Consider the following 21,246-nt stretch of genomic DNA (forward strand, 5'->3'; position numbering starts at 1 on the left):
AGCAGATAAAATCAGATAATAGAGCAGATAAAATCAGATAATGTGCTTCCAGTTCCAATACTCGGAAAATATGTAACGCAAATCACATAAGCATTGGAAACTTGGAAACTACCATTGAATCGAGAAATGGACGTCTGCGAGTTAAATTTTAACTCATAGTAACATGGAAGAATCTCGAATATCCATTTCTTAATCTAGCGGTAGTTTGCAAGTTCCCATGTATATACGTGTTTGCACTGTGTATTTTCCCCCGATACTCTAGTGGTAGTGGGCACTGGGCAGCAGCTTGATTTGATTGCTTCATTTATCTAGTTGGGTGCTTCTACATCTTCCCCTTCATCTCTCTTCCGCCTCATCTTGTTCACAGTGCCTGCTTGCCTTCCTCCTCCTCCCTAGGGCTTCCTACCTAGCTAGCTAGCGATGCCAAGAAGAGACCATCGCGAAGAATAATCTCCCACGCAAGAACAAGAACCACCACCACCTCGCTCCCTCCCCTCCTCCTCCTCCTGCTTCAGGTGAGAATGCATTGGGAAAAAAAAGCCCTCGGTTTGTTTCCTTCCTCTCAACCAAAAACCCTCGAATAGTACCCCAACTTTTACTTTTTCCATTTCCTTTCTCCTCCCAACAAGATCGATGGTTGCTTCTTTCTTCTTTTCCGTGTTGTGGATCGGTGGTTGCGGTGTGCGCTGCAGTCTGGATAGCGTCGAAAAATCGTTTCTTGTTTTTTTTTTGGGGTTTATTTACTGGCTTTCGCAATTAATCATGGGTTGATGACCACAAATTTCTTTTTTTTTTCTTTTTGGATGGCTTAGTTCTTGCTTCTTACGATTAGAGGAATTTTGACCGGGTATGACGCAAAATTTTAGTCAAAGTTTAATTCAATAGATTTTGCTAATTAATCCAATTAGTGCCTGAAAGAAAGATAAAGTTATGGATTAGAGGAGGCTTTGCAAATTATGAACAAATGGAGAGTATCGGTGTTGGGTGTGTTTCTGGAATGCAGTAACTTTTTAGGTACCTTGTTACTGTTTCTATATACTCCAAATCCTCATGCACACCTGGCATGTATGAGGTTTAATATAGAGCTCAATTCCAGTCGTTAAACCTTGTTGATAGAAACCAATGATGGGATGATGTGACGGGCTGTTTGCGAAACACATTGCTAACCCCATCGTTGTGCATTGAGTACAGATTGTCGTGTTGTTTCATGTTTTGTAGTTTGCACTATGTCCTGTTTGTTCTCTGCAAGAGGACAGGCGGTTTGTAGGGAGTATGAGATGAGCTTACTCACCATCTGAAACATATGTATTTAGTCACTCTTGTAAGTTATACTGTTGTTTTTACGCTGACATTTTTCTAGTATTGACCATTGCTCACATATGTACTGCAGCTTCAGCATTCTGTACTATGTTGAGCACACCCAATTCATGTTCACTTGTTTATTTCTCCCAGGGTTGTTGATTTGCCCTGCTGTTCTCTGATGGAGCATACCTCTGATGAGGATCCTGAGCTTGAAGCTTATGGCAGTGACACTTATGCGCTTTTGGAAGCAGGAGATATAAAAGTGATGAACGATAAGAATATGTACCAGTGTCCCTTTTGTTCAGATGAAAAGAATGACTACAATGCACATGGTTTACTGCAGCATGCCTTGGCTGTAGGATCTGCGGATGATCGGCCAGCGAAAGAGAAGGCTAACCATCGAGCCCTTGTATTGCATTTGAAAGATGATACCGCGGAATCGTCTAGGCCACTGTCACAGCCTCCTCAACATAGCAAGAATGATCTGTTTGTTTGGCCCTGGATGGGTATCATAGTCAATATGCCTGCTGAGTATGTTGGAAAAAGTGCAAACCGGCTGAAGGAGCATTTCTCGTGTTATCATCCATCGAAGGTGTATTCTGTATACAGTAAAGGTAGACCTTCGGGCAACGCTATTATTGAGTTTGGGAAGGACTGGAGTAGTTTTAGGAATGCATTGCAATTTGAAAGTGAATTTGAGAAGAAGGGGTGTGGTAAAAAGGCTTGGCTGGATTCAGGTCGTGGAGGGCCAGAGCCTTTTGGATGGATCGCAAGGGCTGATGATTACAATTCCTCAGGGCCAATTGGTGAGCATCTGAAAAGAAATGGTGACCTGAAAACAGTGAGTGATGTTGAGAATGAAGGAACAGTTAAAACTGACAAGCTTATGGCCAGTTTAGCTTGTCAAGTTAAAGAGAAGGAAATACACTTGGAGAAACTTCAGAGTGTGTATGATGAGAGATATCTGTCGCTTGGCAAAATGATGGAGAGCAGGGAAAATATGCTCAAGTCATGCAATACAGGTGTGCATGTGCCTATCTCCTTCAAATTTGTGTAAGATATGTTGTTTAGTAAATGTTTGCATGTGATGGTCTCTGTTCTCTTTATATTGAGCAATGTTCTTTAGGTTATATTGAATACTAAGTTATCTTTTAAATTTCAAAATCACTAGAAATCCAGAAGATGCAACAACTTGCTTATGAACAAGCACAAAGGACTGTTGATGAGAACCAGAAGCTACGTCTGAATCTCCAATCTATGATGCATGAGCTTGATGCAAATTGCAAAAGACTTGAAGAGTTGACTGCACAGGCTGATTCTGACAAAAGAAACCTTGAGGTGCTGATGCAAAAGGTGAGTCATTTCTTCTCTACGTATCATATTGATCAACCAATAAGAATTGTATAACATCATTTAAGTTATAAAATTTGTAGTTTTCTTTGGCTAACAGAACTACAGTTTTTTTGATTTCATATGTGTTTTTTTTGCCGAATCATTTATATTATCTACAGCTTTTGTTTAGCATTCATAACTTTGATTATTGTTCCATCAAAATGATTTTTTTCTTAACCTCCCTCAGTCAAAGACACCATGTTCTATCTTTTGTTCTCAGATATCATGTAGAAATTTTTTTTGAATGTTTTGATTGACATACATAATGCAATTTGGGCAGCCTTCCTTGGCTGGTAACATAGTTGCAGTGGAAAAGGAGAATGCCACTAAACCACTTTTATATGAAAATATACATACACCATACATGATATAATTGTGTCTTTTGCTTTATAGAATGCAAAGAAAGCTGATCATCTTAGGCTGGCAGAATTGGAGCAGCAGAAAGCTGATGGCAATGTGCTGAGGCTTGTGGAAGAACACAATGTCAGTTTCTGTTCTTTGATATTTTTAAGCACTGTTTTTTTTTAACTGTACAGGTTTTGTGATCCTTTTTTTGATTGTGTGGAAACTGCAGAGGGAGAAAGAAGCTACTTTGAACAGTAATATGAGGTTGCATGAACAATTGGACAGGAAGCAGAAACTTGAATTAGAAATAGCCCATCTGAAAGGCAAATTGCAAGTGACAAAGCACACGCAAGGCACTGAAGATTCAGATTTAGAGAAAACGATAGAGGCGCTGACAAATGAGCTGGAAGAAAAGATTGAAGATATGAATTATATGGACAACATGAACCAGACTCTAATTCTGAAGGAAAAAAGGAGCAAGGATGAGCTGCAGGAAGCTCGAAAATTGGTGATAGATGTATGTTACTTTCTATGGAATACTGTATGGTTCAAGTAAGTGTACTTGTTTTCCATGAGAATGCATGTTTGTAACTCTTTTTGGTTCTGTTTCATTGCAGTCTCTACAGAGATTGCCTACTGACATAAGGAGCCAAGCACAGATAGGCATCAAGAGGATTGGTGAGCTTGACTTGAAAGTATTTTCGGATGCCTGCAGGCGAAGATTTTCAGAAGATTTTGCAGAAGTTGAAAGTTCTGTTCTTTGTTCGAAGTGGCAAAATGAAATCAAAGATCCGGAATGGCATCCTTTTAAGTCTGTTTGGGTCAATGGAAAAGAGTCGGTGAGAATTTCTCTTTGCTATTTTAGCCCTGGTAGTTAATAATTGAAATATCTAGTGCCGTACAGAATTTCAAACCTTGCAATCTACTCAGGACGATCCTTTTACTTGAAATCTAAAATTGCTAGTCAGAGAATTGGTATGAGTATGACCTGATACATGAACTCAGAGTTTAATACTTACACCACATATACAATGATCCTATTATTCTTAGTTACCAATCTTCGTCATTTACTCGTATGCGGCTCAGTGACTTTACCAACTTTTCTGTTTCATGTTCCCCCTGCAACTATACTTGATCGATGGTGTAGATTTGTAGAAAATCAAATCTTTGAAGAACTTCTCTCTTCTCTTATAGATAGATAGATAGTGTAGATTTGTAGATATCTATCTATGTATCTATACTTGATCGATGGTGTAGATTTGTAGATATCTATCTATCTTTTTTGCTGGGATGACCGAAGGATCTATATGTATGTTTCATATCCTTCACCTATTGGCTGTGCGCATCTTAGCTATGCAGAGACTGGGAGTGTTTTTAGTACGGTTGTATCACCCTTGATGTAATCGGAGTTCAATAAAGCTTCTATCATCTAAAAATCACTAATGGTAAACATGTATTTCCAGAAAGTAATCAGGGAGGATGACGAGAAGCTCCAACAACTGAAAGAGGAGTACGGTCAAGAAGTCTATGATGCGGTGACAAATGCTCTGTTCGAGCTCGACATGCATAGCATTGGTGGCAGGGATCCATTCCTGGAGCTATGGAACTACGAGGAGGGGCGGAAGGCGGGCACGAGGGAGGTGATTCAGCAAGTTATCAAGCTGTACAAGGCGACCAAGAGAAGGCGCTGATGGCTTGGCCGCCACTTGGTTCTTCATCAACCTACCTTTGACCTCAATGGATATGGTATGGAACACACATATATATACATGAACCAAATGCAGTACTGCATATATATACATGAACCTAATGCAGTACTACATATATTTTGGAGCTAGGGCTTTGAGACAGTGAAGTTTGTTACTGGATATTAGCTGGAGATATATTTTGCAGCCCTCTGAACTTATGACTACTAGTATTATGGGCCTCTGTGCTTTTATGTCCATTAGACTGGTTATGTGACTGATAGTCTGTGTATGCTACTTGCCAAACTTAATTTATGGCCAGTCTGGGCTGACCTAATATCTACTACAGCTGAGATGGACCGACATGTTCTAAATTGTGATGCATTTTCACCTGATATGTACTCCCTCCGGTTTTTAATGTTCGACTTTCAGACATATATTTGATCATTCATCATATTAAAAAGAACACCTAATATTATTTATTCTGCTGTGATTTAATTTATCATCAAAGTATCTGTAAGCCTGACTTATGTTTTTATATATTTGCACATTTTTTTTAAATAAAACGAATGGTCATATACATGTAAAAAAAATCAACAGCGTCGAGAACTAAAAACCGGACAGAGTACATATCACACGTATTGGCTAAATGCATCTCCAGGTGCTAAGGCTGGGATAATTTTCTCGTCATCTGAAAGATCACTGTGCTAGCTGTAGGTAAAACTCTGAATGCACCATCTTTTCTTAGGGAAAAAAAAGAGACAATAAAAGGGAAATGCAATGAGTATTCAAGCATGCAAATAGTACAAAAATTAAACTGAAGTTCGTGAAGCGGAACATGATGTTTGATGATGATGCATGGAAAGCAAGAGAGCATCCATCCTTATGTGTAAGACAAACAAATCGGGGAATTATTAAGCCGTGCGCATGGGGCGAGCGAGAAGGGGTGCCGCGGGTTAGCGATTTTGCGAAAAAGCCATCCGGTTCGCGCGTAATAATTTGGCTGCCGTCCTTCATGAACAGTACCCCTGAGTTGTAATTTTACGTTTAGGCCCCTGGTTAACCTTTAGACATACATTTGACCATTTTATCTTATTGAAAAACTTATATAATATTATTTATTTTGTTATGATTTGATTTATCATTAAAGTTATTATACATATGTCTTATAATTTTACATAGTTACCAGAATTTTTTTAATATGACGAATGGTCAAACATACGTCTATAAATCGAGAGCGTCAACAACTAAAAACCGGAGGGAGTATATACCATATTTATTGGCTATGTGCATCTGCTGGTGCTAAAGCTGGGGATATTTTTCTAATCATCTGAAAGATCGCTGTGCTAGCTGTAGGTAAAACTCTGAATGCACCATCTTTTGTTAGGAAACAAATGAGGCAATAAAGGGGAAATGCATCGAGTATTCATGCATGCAAATATTACAGAAATCAAACTGGAATTCATGCAAATATTAAAGATTTGATCAGGACTCGCTAGAGAGGAACATGATGTTGATCATATGATGCATAGAAAGCAAGAGAGCACCCATCCAAAAACGTCGGTCACCCTTGAGAGCATATATGAGTAAGACAAACAAATGTGTACTACTCCAGGCCTCCAGCTGGGAAGTCAGGAGACAATCAGCATCAAGTTAGCAAGTACTGCAACAGAAAAAATGGATCCATAATAGCTTCATGCCCTCTTTGATTGATGGGTAACCATTGATTGATTGGTTCCGTCTACTACTTTATCCCCCTCGTTTTTCACATATCTTTGGGTACTAACTTTTGTCCTGACGCTGAATTTGTCACTCACTTCGTTCTCTCTCCTCACTTATCTTCTCTTCATGTAAGGATAGGATTACCTGAAATATCTTGGAGCCTGCTGGATCAGCGTATTGAACATACTCTAATAGGTACACCCTTCGTTTCATATTATAAGTCATTTTGACTTTTTTCCTAATCAAATTTTTTAAGTTTAACCAAACTTATAAAAATATATAACCATTTTCAACACAGAACAAACTTAGTATCAAAAAAATATTAAAATTTAGCTTTAGTGAAACTAATTTGTTGATGTAGATGTTGCTAATTTTTTCTATAAAAAGTATTAAAAAAGAATTAAACGACTTATAATATAAAACAGAGTACATATTGGTTTATGTGCTACTCTGTCTGCTTTGTCCCCTCGTTTCTGTAGTACATTCATTTTAGCAACTAACCTTTGTCCATCTATGTTGAGATCGAAAAAAGTAGACCTTTGACCAAATTGAAACGGTAACGTAATGTGGTAGTCTTCCAGGAATAGGAGAAAATTCAGTGTGTTTTGATTCGATTAGTTCAGCCAAACATAATGAGGCAGACGACCATATGATAATTAAGCTGCTTAATTTTGCAGATTATTTTTACATTTTTTTCCAAGATACACATAATAGAAATAACATACAAACACAAAAATATAAAACAAAATAAAACAAAAATAAAATACAAATAAAAACTTAATTGTTCATCATCTTCTTCCCCGGTTCAACCTCTCACCTCACCTCACTAAGCTTACTTGGACACGAACCCAACCCAACACTTCGCTGGTAGCTCGTGCATTATAATGGGCCCATACCACTTAGAATGTGTTGGGAGAATTTTTGGGACTTTTGTTTTTCTGCCTCGTTTTGTGAGATGAGGGGATATAAGGAGGACGACTCTGCTTTTATAGTAGTAGTGAGACTAAGCTTCCTTGGGCGCGACGTGGCCGAGGCGGATGGCATTGACATAGTCACGAGGGCTATGGGAGGCGAGGCCGGGGAAGAGGAGGCCGGCGGCGCGGTAGACGATGGACACGGGGCCCTCCCGGTAGTCCTTCCCCTCTTTCGCCCACAAGAACATGGCCTTGAACAGGTCACCCCATGCGTTGCCGTACATGGACACGATGTACTTGGGGTTGAAGTAGTTCTTGTTCGGCGCGTCCTCGCCGGCGGCGAGCGTCCTCCCGGCGTACCACCCGTCGTAGTACACGCACGTCCCGCCGTGCCTGAAGTCCGCCACCGGCGGCACGTCGAACGGCACCCTCGGCACGATGTCGTACCGGTAGACCACGCGCTGGAACGCGACCGGGGTCGCCGCGTTGGCGGCGAGGAAGCCGGCGAACGTGGCGTCGCCGACGCGGGGCTGGCCGTAGGTGTGGACAGCGGCGATGCGGGACACGACGTCGGCCTCGCCGTGGAACGCGAGGAGCGCCGGGAACGCGGCGGCGAGCGCGCCGCCGAGGCTGTGGCCCGTGACGACGACGCGGGCGTTGGGGTGGCGCCTGAGCTGGTCGCGGAGCACGTCGCGGAGCTTGTAGTAGGCGAAGGACCTGCCGACGAGGGCGGCGGCGGCGGGGGGCTCGCGCGGGAAGGCGCGGGCGGCGTCCTTGGCGTCCACCTCCTGGAGGCCGAGCGCCTTGAGGAAGCCGACATGGACGTGGCCCATGGCGGCCATGCCGAGCCAGGAGAGGTTGACGTCGGTGGACCAGTCCTGCATGTTGAACGGCTCCGTGCCGCGGAACGCCACCACGATCGCCGCCGCGTCCGTGGCGCGCTCCGTCATCACGAACGCCTGCGTCGTCTCCGACCCGATGAACTCTGCACCACGCCCGCCATTGCCGGCGACGACCAAATTAGTACTTCCTCCGTTTCACATATACGTGTTAATCTATATGAATTTGGACGATGCTAGAGTAGTAATTATTCTTTTTTTAAAAATGGTTTACATCTCTGGTCTTTGATGATCGAATTAGTTGCTGTTTTATTGGTTAGTAATTTCAATTTAATTTTTGATAGTAATTTTCAGGTGAATATGTAAGCAATTTCGTGACGAAATTATTGATGCATTGAATTAATTGAGCATGGAGGAATAATTAACTTACTGTTCCAGCAGCTGTAGAAGCCCACGAAATTAAACTGCATGATACATTCATATTCCAAATTAAACACCAGTCAGATTCAGTGCTCATCAGTTCTTAAAACAAATAATTAAAATTCCTTGAAATATCAACAGAAGTTTATAAATCTTGCAGCAAAGTGATTAATAATTAATTTTTGGGTGGAACAAATCTATTAATTCCAGCATGCTCGCACACATGCACACAAAAAGAAATCGATCTGTTCCAGCACAAAACAGGATCATAAATATAAAATGAAGAATAGATATGAATTGACATATTAGGTGTGGGCTAGGTTTAATTTAATGCATTTTATTTTAAGGCCAAAGTATATTTGTCCCCACCTTATATATTAACTATTTTCTTTTAAGATGAGCAAATAAACTTTTGTATCATAAATATGTATTTATAACCAATTAATTACTTGTGCACACTGAGCATTTGTGTATTCTCCCTTTTGATGAAGATACAAATTACGTAGGAGTATATATGTTTCATTGTCGGAAAAAAAACGGAAGTACTACTTGTGTCACACATATGTACATGAGCTAAAATCCATGGACATGCATGATCAATCTCCATCACAAGCACATGAATGGAGTATAACATGTGTACTTGTCCCAAAATAATTCACAATGTGTCCTTGACTCTTTGTTACCATCGTCGATCGTGCAGTTCTGCACAACAAATTATTTCACAACTGTTTTGAAGATCATATACTACCTCCATATTTTAATTAATGACATCATTGATTTTTTATTCAACGTTTGACCATTTATCTTATTCAAAAAATTATGTAATTATCATTTATTTTATTGTGATTTGATTCATCATCGAATGTTCTTTAAGCATGACATAAATATTTTTATATTTGTACAAATTTTTTGAATAAAACGAATGGTCAAATGTTGGTCAAAAAGTCAACGGCGTCATACATTAAAATACGGAGGGAGTATTTTTTTTTTATTTTTATGTGAATACTGTATATGCAGAATAATAATATGCTTTTGGTTGGCCACGCTCATTAAAGTGGCTAGATCTGAAATATTTTGGACGATCGGCCGGCATTGCTAACTTTTAAAATCAAATCGAGCAAATCATTCAAGAACATTTTGTGGCTAAGTTTTAAGAAAATTAAGAAACAAATTAAGGCAACGTGTCCGTTAACTTCATCAATATCAAAAACATATATAGGTTCAGTCCGTCATAGATGTTCATATATATATATATATATATACATAGATAATTAAAAGCGTGCGAGTTAATAAAAGTGAGTGTGCGTCGGTATGATATGAGTATAAGTATGTACTCCCTTCTTTCCCTAATATAAGGGATTTTGATATTTTGCTTGTACTGTTTGACTATTCTTCTTATTAAAAAGTTTTAAAATTATTACTTATTTTATTTGTGACTTACTTTATTATCCAAAGTACTTTAAGCACAATTTTTCGTTTTTTATATTTACACAATTTTTTTAATAAGGTGAATGCTCAAATAGTATAAGCAAAATGTCAAAATCCTTTATATTAGGGGACGAAAGTAATATATATATATACCTTCCAGACATTGTTGACGACGTTCTCGATGTAGGCAGCGTTCTCATAGGCGATCTTGGAGGCCATGACGGTGACCTCGGAGATGCTGTACTGTTCGGCGAGGAGGTGCTCGCCGTCGACGAGGTGCCGCCGGATGAGCGGCACGCCGGCGGCGGCGCACCCGCCGCTCTCCAAGTCGTCGTCCTCGACTCCGGCGGTGGCGGCCGGCTTCATCGGCTTCAGCTCCGTCCTCCCGTCGATCATGGCGATCATGGACCGGAAGTTTGGCGCCTCCCGGTTCAGTGGGATCACCAGTTTAACTGCCGATTACTTAGTTAATTAATTACACACGTTTAATTAATTGGTTTGTTTGAATTAATTAGTCATGCATGCATGCTTCCAATATTAATTTAACTGATGAGTAAATTGTGATTGATAATTTGATTCAACTGTTTGGTTAGAAGCTTCTTGCAATTGGTAGGTGATAGTAGTATATAATTGAACTTATTCAAGTTGTGCTTCCTTTGGAAAAAGAAAAACAATGTTCAAGTTGTTGTTAGCTTAACAAGAAAATAAACCTGGTGATCCAAAACTGGAAGATAAGACAAAAATATATTATGCTTTCTGTCAGCTTCCTTATAGTTTTAGTTAATTAGTAAGAAATTATTATGTTAACATGGCATTAATTAGTTTATACAAAGTATCATAAAAACCTTTGAAGTGGATCATAAATAGAACAACAACTCACACACTGACAGTCTGACACACACACACACACACACGAGAGAGGGAGAGAGAGGTCCTCATCCTTTTAATTTGTAGGCAGACTTACCTCACGTGCCACATTTTACGTCAACTCTTTCACAGCAGCATGCATATTCAGCAATAATCATCTGTGTTAATTTTCTCCTCGATCCATACGTGTAATAAAGTTAATTACGTCCATCTTGGCGTTCATGAATTTGTACTTCCTCCGTTGGTAATAAATTTACGTATATATAACATTACGTTTTCACAAGTCAAATTATGAAAAATTAAGCATTTTTTACATGTGTACATTTGCACTTAATTCAATTACCCATTTGGCCATTTCGGTCCATGATATGTATCAATTCATATTTATTGTGGCATATATCCATGCATTTATGTACGTTGGAATGAAGTATATAATTAACCACGATGAAAAATGAATAACTAATTATATAGTGTGGACGTTAATTTATGCATGCATGTGTGATACATATGCAGTGCAAATAATGCGTGCATGCATGAACTGATGAACCAAAACCGATCGATGGATAGATCACCGGCGGCGATCGACGGCGACGCACGTACATCGGACGATGTTCCAGAGGATGCCGATGACGCCGCCGTTGAGGGAGACGAAGTTGAGGAAGAACTCGACGGCGGCGCCGAGGTACTTGGCCGGGTAGTATGCGGCGGCGAGCGCCTTCTGGATTATCTCGGTGAGGGCGACCAGCCACTCCCCCGGCGTGCTGCCCAGCTCGCCGGCGGCGGCGGCGGTCGCGTCGCCGGCGTCCACGAAGTGGTAGCTGGTGATCGGCCGCCGGAGGAGCAGCAGCGACAGGATGTCGATGAACCTCACCTTCTCCGACATTATGATCAGCTTCTCCTCCCCCATCTTCTTCTTCTTCTTCGCATTCGCCGCCGCCGCCGCACCGCCACCGCCGGCCATCGTCATCTCCGGTGATCGCCGCCGGCCACCAGTGGTAATAAGCTAGCTGCTATAGCTAGTAGTGATCTAGCTATAGCTAGTGAGAAGAGCTCAAGGCACGGTGTGTTATACACTTGGGAGAAAAATGGTATTTATAGAGCTCCGGTGAATGGTAGGCCGGGCTGGGTTGGGCCGCGGGTCGGGTTGGGCCGGGTCGGTGATGGAGCCAGGGTTGGCTGGGATGATGCATGTTTTGGATTGATTGAATGGTTAGATAGCCAATATGGCAGAGCGCCAGAGAGTTGGTTGGCTAGGGTTTACTCCCTTCGTCCGAAAATACTTTAACCTAGAATGACTCATCTTAGGCCAACGAATTTGAACATTAGAATGGACCACATCTCATTTTAGATTAAGTTATTTTGATACAGAGGGAGTATACTAGTATGTGTGTAGTATAGTGGTGATGTTACATTATATTGCGTGTAGTGGTTTTGTGGACTAGTTGACAAAAGAGATAGCAATGAGCCAGCTAAGCTGCCTGCCAATCATCAACTATAGCTAGCTAGGTAGAGCGTGATGCATGCATGCATGGTTGGTCAGTGACTTGTGTAGCTCGATCTATTCCCACGTGTTTTCACTAAGTGTACACACATGCATGATTATCACAAGGGAGACTAGTCAATCAATAAGGAGGTAAAAGTTGAGAAAAAAATATTACTCCATACATCCCAAAACATAAAATTTTCTAGCATCTAAATTGTTCTAAATTACAACTACGTACTCTATTTTCTCAACTAATCACAACCACTAATTTACTATTTAATTTCTCTAGCTGATTTCTCATCTCAACAAACTTTCTATATATGTAGACAAACACATCCATTTCTTACTCAAATCCGCTTATCTTTTTAATCTCCTCGTAAAACTTTATAAGTATTTATATATACTTTAATTTAGAATGGACGGAGTATACATATTTAGAAGGCTGACCTGATGCACGTATAATAAGGTACTCTCACCGTACCATAAAAAAACCAATATAGGATGGGATTGGATGTTTCCTAGTAGTAGCTAGCTAGCTCTCTCTCACTTGATGATTGTAATTAATTTTGAGTGGCCATATGATGTTGGCGCTCAAAATTTCCTTGTTAGTACATAGGAGTAGGTTCTTTTTTGCTTGACGTTTTGGAATTCGACATACAATCTTTGATGAATATGTCTTATATATTATTTTTCTTAACTTATAGTACTTATCAATCAATTAAAAATAACTATATAAACATATATAATTTTCATGATAAATCTATCATTACATTTTTATGTATTATATTCTAACTTTTTATATATTAATGGCTTAAGATATTAAGATTTGATTGCACCTATTCTTTGATGGTACGAGTATAATATACTCTTTTGTAGTAAGTGTGAAATGGCTGATGATGCAGTCATAAACTTAGGTTTAGTACATCGTTCACACACACTTTACATTAATTATCTTATCAATCGGTCTCTGATCCTATTCTAACGAGTAAGCTAGTCCTGAGGAACCGGAGACAATAAATTATTTTAACGTATATAGGTTACAATCCGTGTGCAAATTTGTACCGCACATATATATTATTTGCATCTTTTTCCTAATTCACAACTTTATCAAAGACTTGACGGGTCTGTCCAAAAGTAGTTGATGATCTCACTGGGAGCAAACATGATACATTCTTAAATTAAACCATGATTAATCAAATATCGTACGTAAGAAGTTTACTAGTACAGTATGGTTTGGAACCTGCTCGATATCAGTTAGTTACTTTTGTTTTTATTAATTTGTCCATCAGATCATACTCAATTATTGTTAGGGATATGCATGGTGATATTTTTTTAATAACTTTTCCCACACACATAATGCACATACTTGAACGTGTGCGTGCTGTGTTGCTTGTATGTAATAGAGTTATTATAGCTAGGAGGGTTTTTTCAATTACCCATGGAGGGATGTCTCCGCGTATATCTTTTATCTATGAAATACTGTACAATACAAGCGGTCATGAAAATTAGAATTTTTTTGATAGTATAAAGTTTATTACAAATCTTTACTACCACGGAATATATCACTACTAATTTGATGTATAAAAGAGGGAAAGAAAAGAAATTGAAAAACCCGTGTGTGTGCGTGTCCTAATAACTACTCCCTCCGTTTCATATTTATAAGTCGTTTTACTTTTTTCTTAGTCAAAATTCCTTAGGTTTAACCAAATTTATAGAGAAATTAGCAACATCTACGATACCAAATTAGTTTTATTAAATTTAATATTGAATATATTCTGATATAATGTTTGTTTTATATTGAATGTTACTATATTTTACTACAAACTTGGTCAAACTTTAAGAGATTTGGCTAAGAAAAAGTTAAATGACTTATAATATAAAACGGAGGAAGTAGCTGATTTAGAACTTACTTATAACTAGCTAGATATATACTTGCAACTTGGTAGCATCAAGTGTCTTGTATATATCTAGCTTGATCTGGTTGGTGTCAGCTGTGTTTCTTTAAAATAGAGCCACACATGCATCAGAGATAATGTATTTGATTGGTGTACTAACAATCAATTGGTCTTACCTCCTAAAAAATAAATTAATTTTACTTCCTTCTTATTGATCTTAGAGAGTATGTATATGTGCATACAACAGCAACGTACTTAAATCGTTTTCTTCATTGATTGGAGATGGATCATGGATATGTCACGTGTTAGTTAGCATAAAAAATCGTCAGCTAGCCTGATTTGAAGCTTCTTGTTCACTGACTTCAAAATGCATGGGACCATGCATCAGTGGTGATTGATTTTTTTTACTTGTCTTAATTAATTGAACTACTTAAAACAATCATTCAAACGTGAACCCTGACAAATTATTTCACCGAAAATAAGCTAACTTTCAAGCATAAACAAACATAGAAAACACTTAGGTGAGCCTGTAAAAAACACCAAATAAACAAAACTAGAAATTGCATTAATTAATTAATGACATACATTCCAAAGTTTAAATATAATATATGTTCTATAAGTTTAATATATATATATATATATATATATATATATATATATATATATATATATATATATATATATATATATATATATATATATATATATATATATATATATATATATATATATATACACGCGTTGTGCGAAGGTTCATAAGATCGACAGATAATTAATAGCAAAAAGGTATCTTATATTGGATCTAATAAAAGAAAAAAATGCATATATATATACGCTTTCAACATACTATGCTATTTTATTATCTTCGCTTTTATTGTTCTTGTTTGTCACAGATCTTAGTCTTCGATCCTATATAATTACTGACATTAGAATTTTCTAGTTGCAGTTTAAAATTTCAATCCACTGTTTTTGCCCCCAAAACAACTACTAGCTACCTCGTTAATCGTTATCTACGTATCGATCCATCTTGCTTGTTGACTATGACTGAAAATAATTAACAAGCAGTAGTTGACATCAAGTAATAACCAGTTATAATAATTAACCTGTAGTTGACATCAAGTTGTATATTTACATATACTTAAAATTCATCGACGAGGGAGTAATTAACATGCATGTAGAGATATAGGTACGGACGTACATCTAAACCTAGAGATTGATATGATAGTTGCTAGTATAGCAATTATGATATGAACTACTAGCAATTATCTTATCAATTTCTAGGTTTAGATATGCAACCTTATAATATACTACTCCGTCCAAAAAAAGATAGCTACGAATCTGGACATGTAGTTCGTAGATAGGATTAAATTTTTTTTGGACATAGGAGGTATATTAGATTGTGGTACGAGCTATAGGGCACTCGCAACTGTAGTCCGTAGGCATTCATGCATTACATGCTAACTATGCCCATTCTATTTTGTATTATTATTCTCCTAAGTTCTCGTTCTCGACGTCACTAAGAGCACCCAATAAAATTTAGAAATATCTCATGTATATAATAGTGAGTGGAGAGGGATATTATTCATTTGTTTGCATATAAATATGTTACTTTTTTCTGATGCTTTTATTTACTGAATTACTGAAGTTTAGATCTGTGTTAATTAATTTTAATACAAAACAAATGTCAATTAATTTTGTGTTGCACGCGAGTAACTCTCCCTGGCCTCTGAATAAGAAGAATCTAACCATGTGTGTGTACATGTACTAATCTAACCATGCGTACATACAGTGGCACATTAATTACATTTAATTTGATTTATTTCTTATTTAGTGGGGACTAATTGGCTCTGTAAAAAAGAAAGACGAGCTGTAGCTATAGTTATGATCTGATTGTTTGAATCTTGATGGAAACTAGCTAGCATACATGCTTGCATATGATACACGGGGTCAAATTAATTAATATGATAACCATATTCAATATACGCTTGCATATCGATCTACTTCGATTAATCTATGGTCAATGATGCTCTCATAACCTTGGTGATTTGTCCTGTAAATAATTATGAGAGCATCCTCATATATACTTCTTCTGTTTCATAATGTAAAACTTTCTAGCATTTCCCATATTTATATAGATGCTAATGAATATATATACTCCCTCCATTTCACAATGTAAGTCATTCTAGCATTTTCCACATTCATATTGATATATCTAGATTTCATTAATATCAATATGAATGTGGAAAATGCTAGAATGACTTACATCATGAAACGGAGAAAGTATATAATAATGTCTAGATTCATTAGCATATATATAAATATGCACAATGCTAGAAAGTCTTACATTAACTATGAAATGGAGAGAGTAGCTACTCCAGCTAGCTAGGGCGGATCCAAAAATTCGAGACAGTGTAACAGAGTACATTAATCATGCTTATTCCATATTGTTATCTTCCTCTGACCCAGGCCCTAGTACGTACTTATAGTCCCACCGTTCTTTTTAGCAATTAGTGGTAACAGCTTTGACTAGAAAGTTGTTTACAAATAATTGGCATTACGCAAAATCCAATACTTAATTAGTTTATCATTTTACCCAATTGATAAATAATTAATCAAATTCCTGTCCACGTTAATCAAAAAGTTCTTTTATAACCATCTACATTCATGTTCTGAGGGCGTGGTTAAAAGTGTCAAATACTCCCTCTTTTCCATTTTAAGTGCAGCTATGGTTTTCTGCGTCTAATTTTGAACAATCGTCTTATTTATTTTTTTAAAAAATTAAAAACATAAGTCACGAGTAAAGTATTATTCATGTTTTATCATCTCATAACAACAAAAATACTAATTATAAAAATAATTCAAATAAGACAGACGATCAAAGTTTCTATATGGAAGTTGTTTAAAAAAAATCATATCGATATATTTTTGAAAAAAACAGCTAATACTTAATTTTTCACGCTCTAATGGACCGCTCCGTTTTCCGTGCGTACTGTGCATGTCGGGAACACGTTATTCCGAACACAGCCTTAGAGCAGGTACAATAGCACGCTATAAGCCAGCTATAAACATATTTTAAAGAGATAAAGGAAGAGAGAGAAGAGCAGCGGGCTACAGATCTGTAGCCAGCTGCAACACGGACTTCAAGACGTAATGTGTGTATGACAGGTGGGACCAGATATTAATAGTATAGTAAGCAACTATTGTATGAATTAGCTATTACATTGGCTATAGATGATTTAGAGCTAGTAGTGGGCTATATTATTAAACTTGCTATTACCACATCAACACGCACTTCTCGTTCACACATGATTGAGCAATTAACCCTAGCTAGTAGTGCAGCTACATAAATGATGGCGCTCGGAAAATAATCGGACGAGTGTGTCGGCGGACGTCGTGATGGAAACCGCCAAATACTTCATCCGTCCCTAAATATTTAACACCGTTGACCTTTTTAAACATGTTTGACCGTTCGTCTTATTCAAAAAATTTAAGAAATTATTAATTCTTTTCCTATAATTTGATTAATTGTTAAATATATTACCACGCAAGTTTTTGAATAATATTTATAAAAGTTTTTGAATAAAACGAACAGTCAAATATGTTTAGAAAAGTCAACGGCGTTAAATATTTAGAGAAGGAGGAAGTATAAGGCATGCATCCAAGATGCAAAACTATCCCCTGGCCGATCTCTCCGAACTATACATTCGAATATATGACCGGAGCCATCGTTACGAAAAGTAATTCGTGAATAAAACTTTTATATATGTGTACTTAGCGATCTAAAAACAAAGATTGAAAAATTAAACTTCGATGAGAAAACCTCAAAATCAACTCTAAATTTAAAATTGAAAATTTAAATTTTGGCTGATAAATATAAGTACAAACGAAAAAATGAGACCTGATATCTAATACTATAAATAATTTATAGACATACGTCTATCTGTACGTCTATCTAGATTTATATTACATATGACATCTCGTACTAAATTACTTTAACTCAGGAAAGATGTAACTGGTGGTACGTACTGTGTCTGAACATATAGCAGACGATCGGTCCGGACGTGTACTATGTACGATGTACTGATCACTGTCTACTAGTTAATTGGGCTGTGTTTAGTTTCATCTAAAGTTTGGATTTTGGTTGAAACTGAAGATGATGTGACTGAAAAAAGTTGTGTGTATATGATATGTTGATGTGATGGAATTTTATATACTTTGGATCCAAAGTTTAGATCTAAACACAACCTTCATAGGTCTGGACCGTTCAGACATCACAACAAAGTTTCTAAACAAGTCTGTCTGATGAAGGTCCCAGACCTATATGAACTCGCCAGATCACGTATCACAAATCGATGATCGATCATACGTACTACCTCCATACATATTTTAATGTACTACGCTGTTAACTTTTTTTCAACGTTTGACCATTTGTCTTATTGAAAAAATTTATGTTATTATTATTTATTTTAATGTGACTTGATTCATCATCAAATATTCTTTAAACATGACATAAATATTTTTATATTTACACAAAAATTTTTAATAGAACGAATGGTTAAATGTTGTTTGAAAAGTCAACGGCGTTATACATTATAAAATACGGAGGGAGTATTTATTAGAAATACTACACCTTACAAAAGAGTAGCGAAAAAGCTCTCTACATTTATGCACCCTTTGTTTTTGTGCGAGGAATTTGCTAGCCTTTGAAGTTTAAGGGATAAATTAATTAGAGGAAATACGGTATATTTATGCACCAACATATGCAAAGATCGATCGGTAAAATTAACGTGCAATATGTAATGTTGTGGATCATATTTCACTACTTCATAATCGATTTCTCTGGATGAAACGCCTTTAGACTGCAAACAGACCATAACACATGCAAAAACCACTCCTCCCAAGTCGGTTCAAGGGGCCACAGACGAAAAATCCTCTTAAAAGGCCCACATGTGAAAAATAAACTTATAGTTCCATGCGAGTCTTTTAAGCGGCCGCATGTGAAAATTAGATTTTTGCAGGCTTCTCTTTAAGAGATCCGTTTATGAAAATCAAGGGAACTAAATATAAAAACCAAATCCTCTCACTCCACCCCTTCTCTCTCACAGACACTTTGCACTCCTCTCTTATCCTCTCCTCCCCATTTCGTGCGGCGCTGGGCTAGAGCGGGCGACGATGGGCAGGAGCGGTCGGCGCTGGGCTAGAGTTACTCGGGCCACACGGGCCGCTGGAGCGGGCGACGGTGGCACGTGTTAGGGTTTTGGCCGGCGGCTAGCAAGGATTCAACCGATTTGTGGTTTTTTATTTTATTTTTTTCTGCCAAAATTATTTTCGTGTGTGGTCGGTATAGATGACCGTATGAAATAATGGGATTTTCACACGGTTGCACGGGCCACATGGAAAAATATAATTTCGCAGGCACCTGAGCACATGAGGACCACCTAACCGCATGCGTAAATCGATTTTGAGTGTATGCCAAAATCGATTTTTACCGCTTGTAAAAATCAATTTTGCAGTACTATTCGATGCCAATAGATCGTGCAAGCATTGCATGTGCCCCCAACACTATAGCTAGAAAAGCAGTACATATATATCCGACGATCTGCTGTCACATTTGTCCATGTGCATGTGCATGCACAGTCATCTAGCTGCTGCAGGCCAAGTAGGATATGACGATGTTGATCGATGTCGATCCCAAAATCTCACTGTTCTTGATCGATCGATCCCAAGCTGGATCATACTACCTCCATCCTAAAATAAGTGTAGCCGTGAAAATTCGTGTCCAACGTTTGACCATCCGTCTTATTTGAAAAATTTATGAGAAAATTACAAAAATTTAGTCACACATAAAATACTATTCATGTTTTATCATCTAATAACAATAAAAATATTAATCATAAAAAATTTTTAAATAAGACGAACGGTCAAATGTTAGACATGAACCGTGTAAAACTGTACTTATTTTCGGACGGAGGGAGGATTTCATGTGACGCATGCAAATGCATTATGCATATAAATATGTATATGCATGCCGTATTAATTAATGATTATCACCCGGCACTGCATGATATGCATGGCTGCATGGATATGATTAAGTAGGGTCATCTATATTGACGCCTGTTAATTTAGACCGACCTGATGATGTATGTGTTAGGTGACCAAACATCTGTGGCTGGATTACTGATCGATATCTATGTTCTTGCACTACTTTTGGATCGCCCCAGACATATTGGGTGCCAATATTTGCATGATCAATCAATGGTAGGTGCCATATGTCTGGGGCTATTCCAATTAAATTTCTAGCGTTGGATCGGGACACCGAGATTCGTATACGATGGCCCCATGGGGTTAATTAGGTTTGTTTATATTGTTTATTGCACTAAAGACACGCATATATGCATTCAATTACTATACACGCACATCGCACTCACACGCACAGAAGTTTTTATTGTACTTCTAGAGGGGATGGATTGAGACAGGCTGGGGTGGAGCGAGAGAGGTCACTGATAGCCTTAGCTTCTCCGTCGAGCTTATCGAGGAAGGGAAGGAACAAGAAGAGATAGGGCGACCGACTCTCTCCCTTTCCTGGCATGGACTACTTGCCGAATTGGATCAGTGGATGAGCCCACTGATGTCATATGGGCCATGTAGCGTGGTTACGAGGCCGGAGAAAATGGGATTATCTGAGAAACACTATTCAAATAATTCGATTAAAATATCAGATAATCCACATCCGTTAGAGTTTTTGGAAACGAAATTCAGATCCGCATCTCTATCCACCATATTATTAGAAACACATACCATATCCTCCCTTCGATGAATATCCAATCACCCCTACATATGTCACCGAATTCAGCCCAGGAGTTAATTTAACCCAACTCATATCCGACAACTAATTCAGCCCACCAACTGCCTATTCTGTTTAGGCCCAACACGGCCCATGTACATGATCTCAAA

General features: G+C 38.0%; 2 protein-coding genes across 3 annotated transcripts; one reads left to right on the plus strand and one right to left on the minus strand.

Moving 5' to 3' along the window:
* Nucleotides 1-317: 317 nt before the first annotated feature.
* On the plus strand, nucleotides 318-5,171 carry LOC127773004 (factor of DNA methylation 1-like). 2 transcript variants are annotated; one of them, XR_008017490.1, is made up of 8 exons: nucleotides 318-515; nucleotides 1,453-2,324; nucleotides 2,474-2,655; nucleotides 3,088-3,177; nucleotides 3,269-3,556; nucleotides 3,657-3,878; nucleotides 4,503-4,785; nucleotides 4,878-5,171. XR_008017490.1 is itself a non-coding variant. In XM_052299014.1 (7 exons), exons 2-7 carry the CDS (start codon nucleotides 1,481-1,483, stop codon nucleotides 4,728-4,730), a joined length of 1,854 nt encoding a protein of 617 aa, XP_052154974.1. In that variant the 5' UTR covers nucleotides 318-515; nucleotides 1,453-1,480; the 3' UTR covers nucleotides 4,731-5,169. The 2 variants fall into 2 exon arrangements, 1 of the variants encoding a protein (XP_052154974.1); XM_052299014.1 differs by having other exon boundaries at nucleotides 4,503-5,169.
* A 1,925-nt stretch (nucleotides 5,172-7,096) lies between these two features.
* Nucleotides 7,097-11,963, minus strand: LOC127774338 (triacylglycerol lipase OBL1-like). Its single transcript, XM_052300564.1, has 4 exons — nucleotides 11,515-11,963; nucleotides 10,201-10,499; nucleotides 8,630-8,663; nucleotides 7,097-8,345 (listed from the first exon to the last, which is right to left on the minus strand). Exons 1-4 carry the CDS (start codon nucleotides 11,879-11,881, stop codon nucleotides 7,450-7,452), a joined length of 1,596 nt encoding a protein of 531 aa, XP_052156524.1. The 5' UTR covers nucleotides 11,882-11,963; the 3' UTR covers nucleotides 7,097-7,449.
* Nucleotides 11,964-21,246: the final 9,283 nt, after the last annotated feature.

Source organism: Oryza glaberrima, chromosome 5, assembly GCF_000147395.1.
Source record: "Oryza glaberrima chromosome 5, OglaRS2, whole genome shotgun sequence".
Classification (NCBI taxonomy): Eukaryota; Viridiplantae; Streptophyta; class Magnoliopsida; order Poales; family Poaceae; genus Oryza; species Oryza glaberrima.

Bases quoted from the DNA above. Each gene is read 5' to 3' on its own strand.
- LOC127773004 (XM_052299014.1), top strand. From the start codon at position 1,481: ATGGAGCATACCTCTGATGAGGATCCTGAGCTTGAAGCTTATGGCAGT. The intron at 2,656-3,087 runs GTGAGTCATTTC...TTTGCTTTATAG, and splicing joins TTGAGGTGCTGATGCAAAAG to AATGCAAAGAAAGCTGATCA. The intron at 3,178-3,268 runs GTCAGTTTCTGT...TGGAAACTGCAG, and splicing joins GGCTTGTGGAAGAACACAAT to AGGGAGAAAGAAGCTACTTT.
- LOC127774338 (XM_052300564.1), bottom strand. From the start codon at position 11,881: ATGACGATGGCCGGCGGTGGCGGTGCGGCGGCGGCGGCGAATGCGAAG. The intron at 10,500-11,514 runs GTACGTGCGTCG...AGTAATCGGCAG, and splicing joins CCTCTGGAACATCGTCCGAT to TTAAACTGGTGATCCCACTG. The intron at 8,346-8,629 runs GTAAGTTAATTA...GGCGTGGTGCAG, and splicing joins CTTCTACAGCTGCTGGAACA to AGTTCATCGGGTCGGAGACG.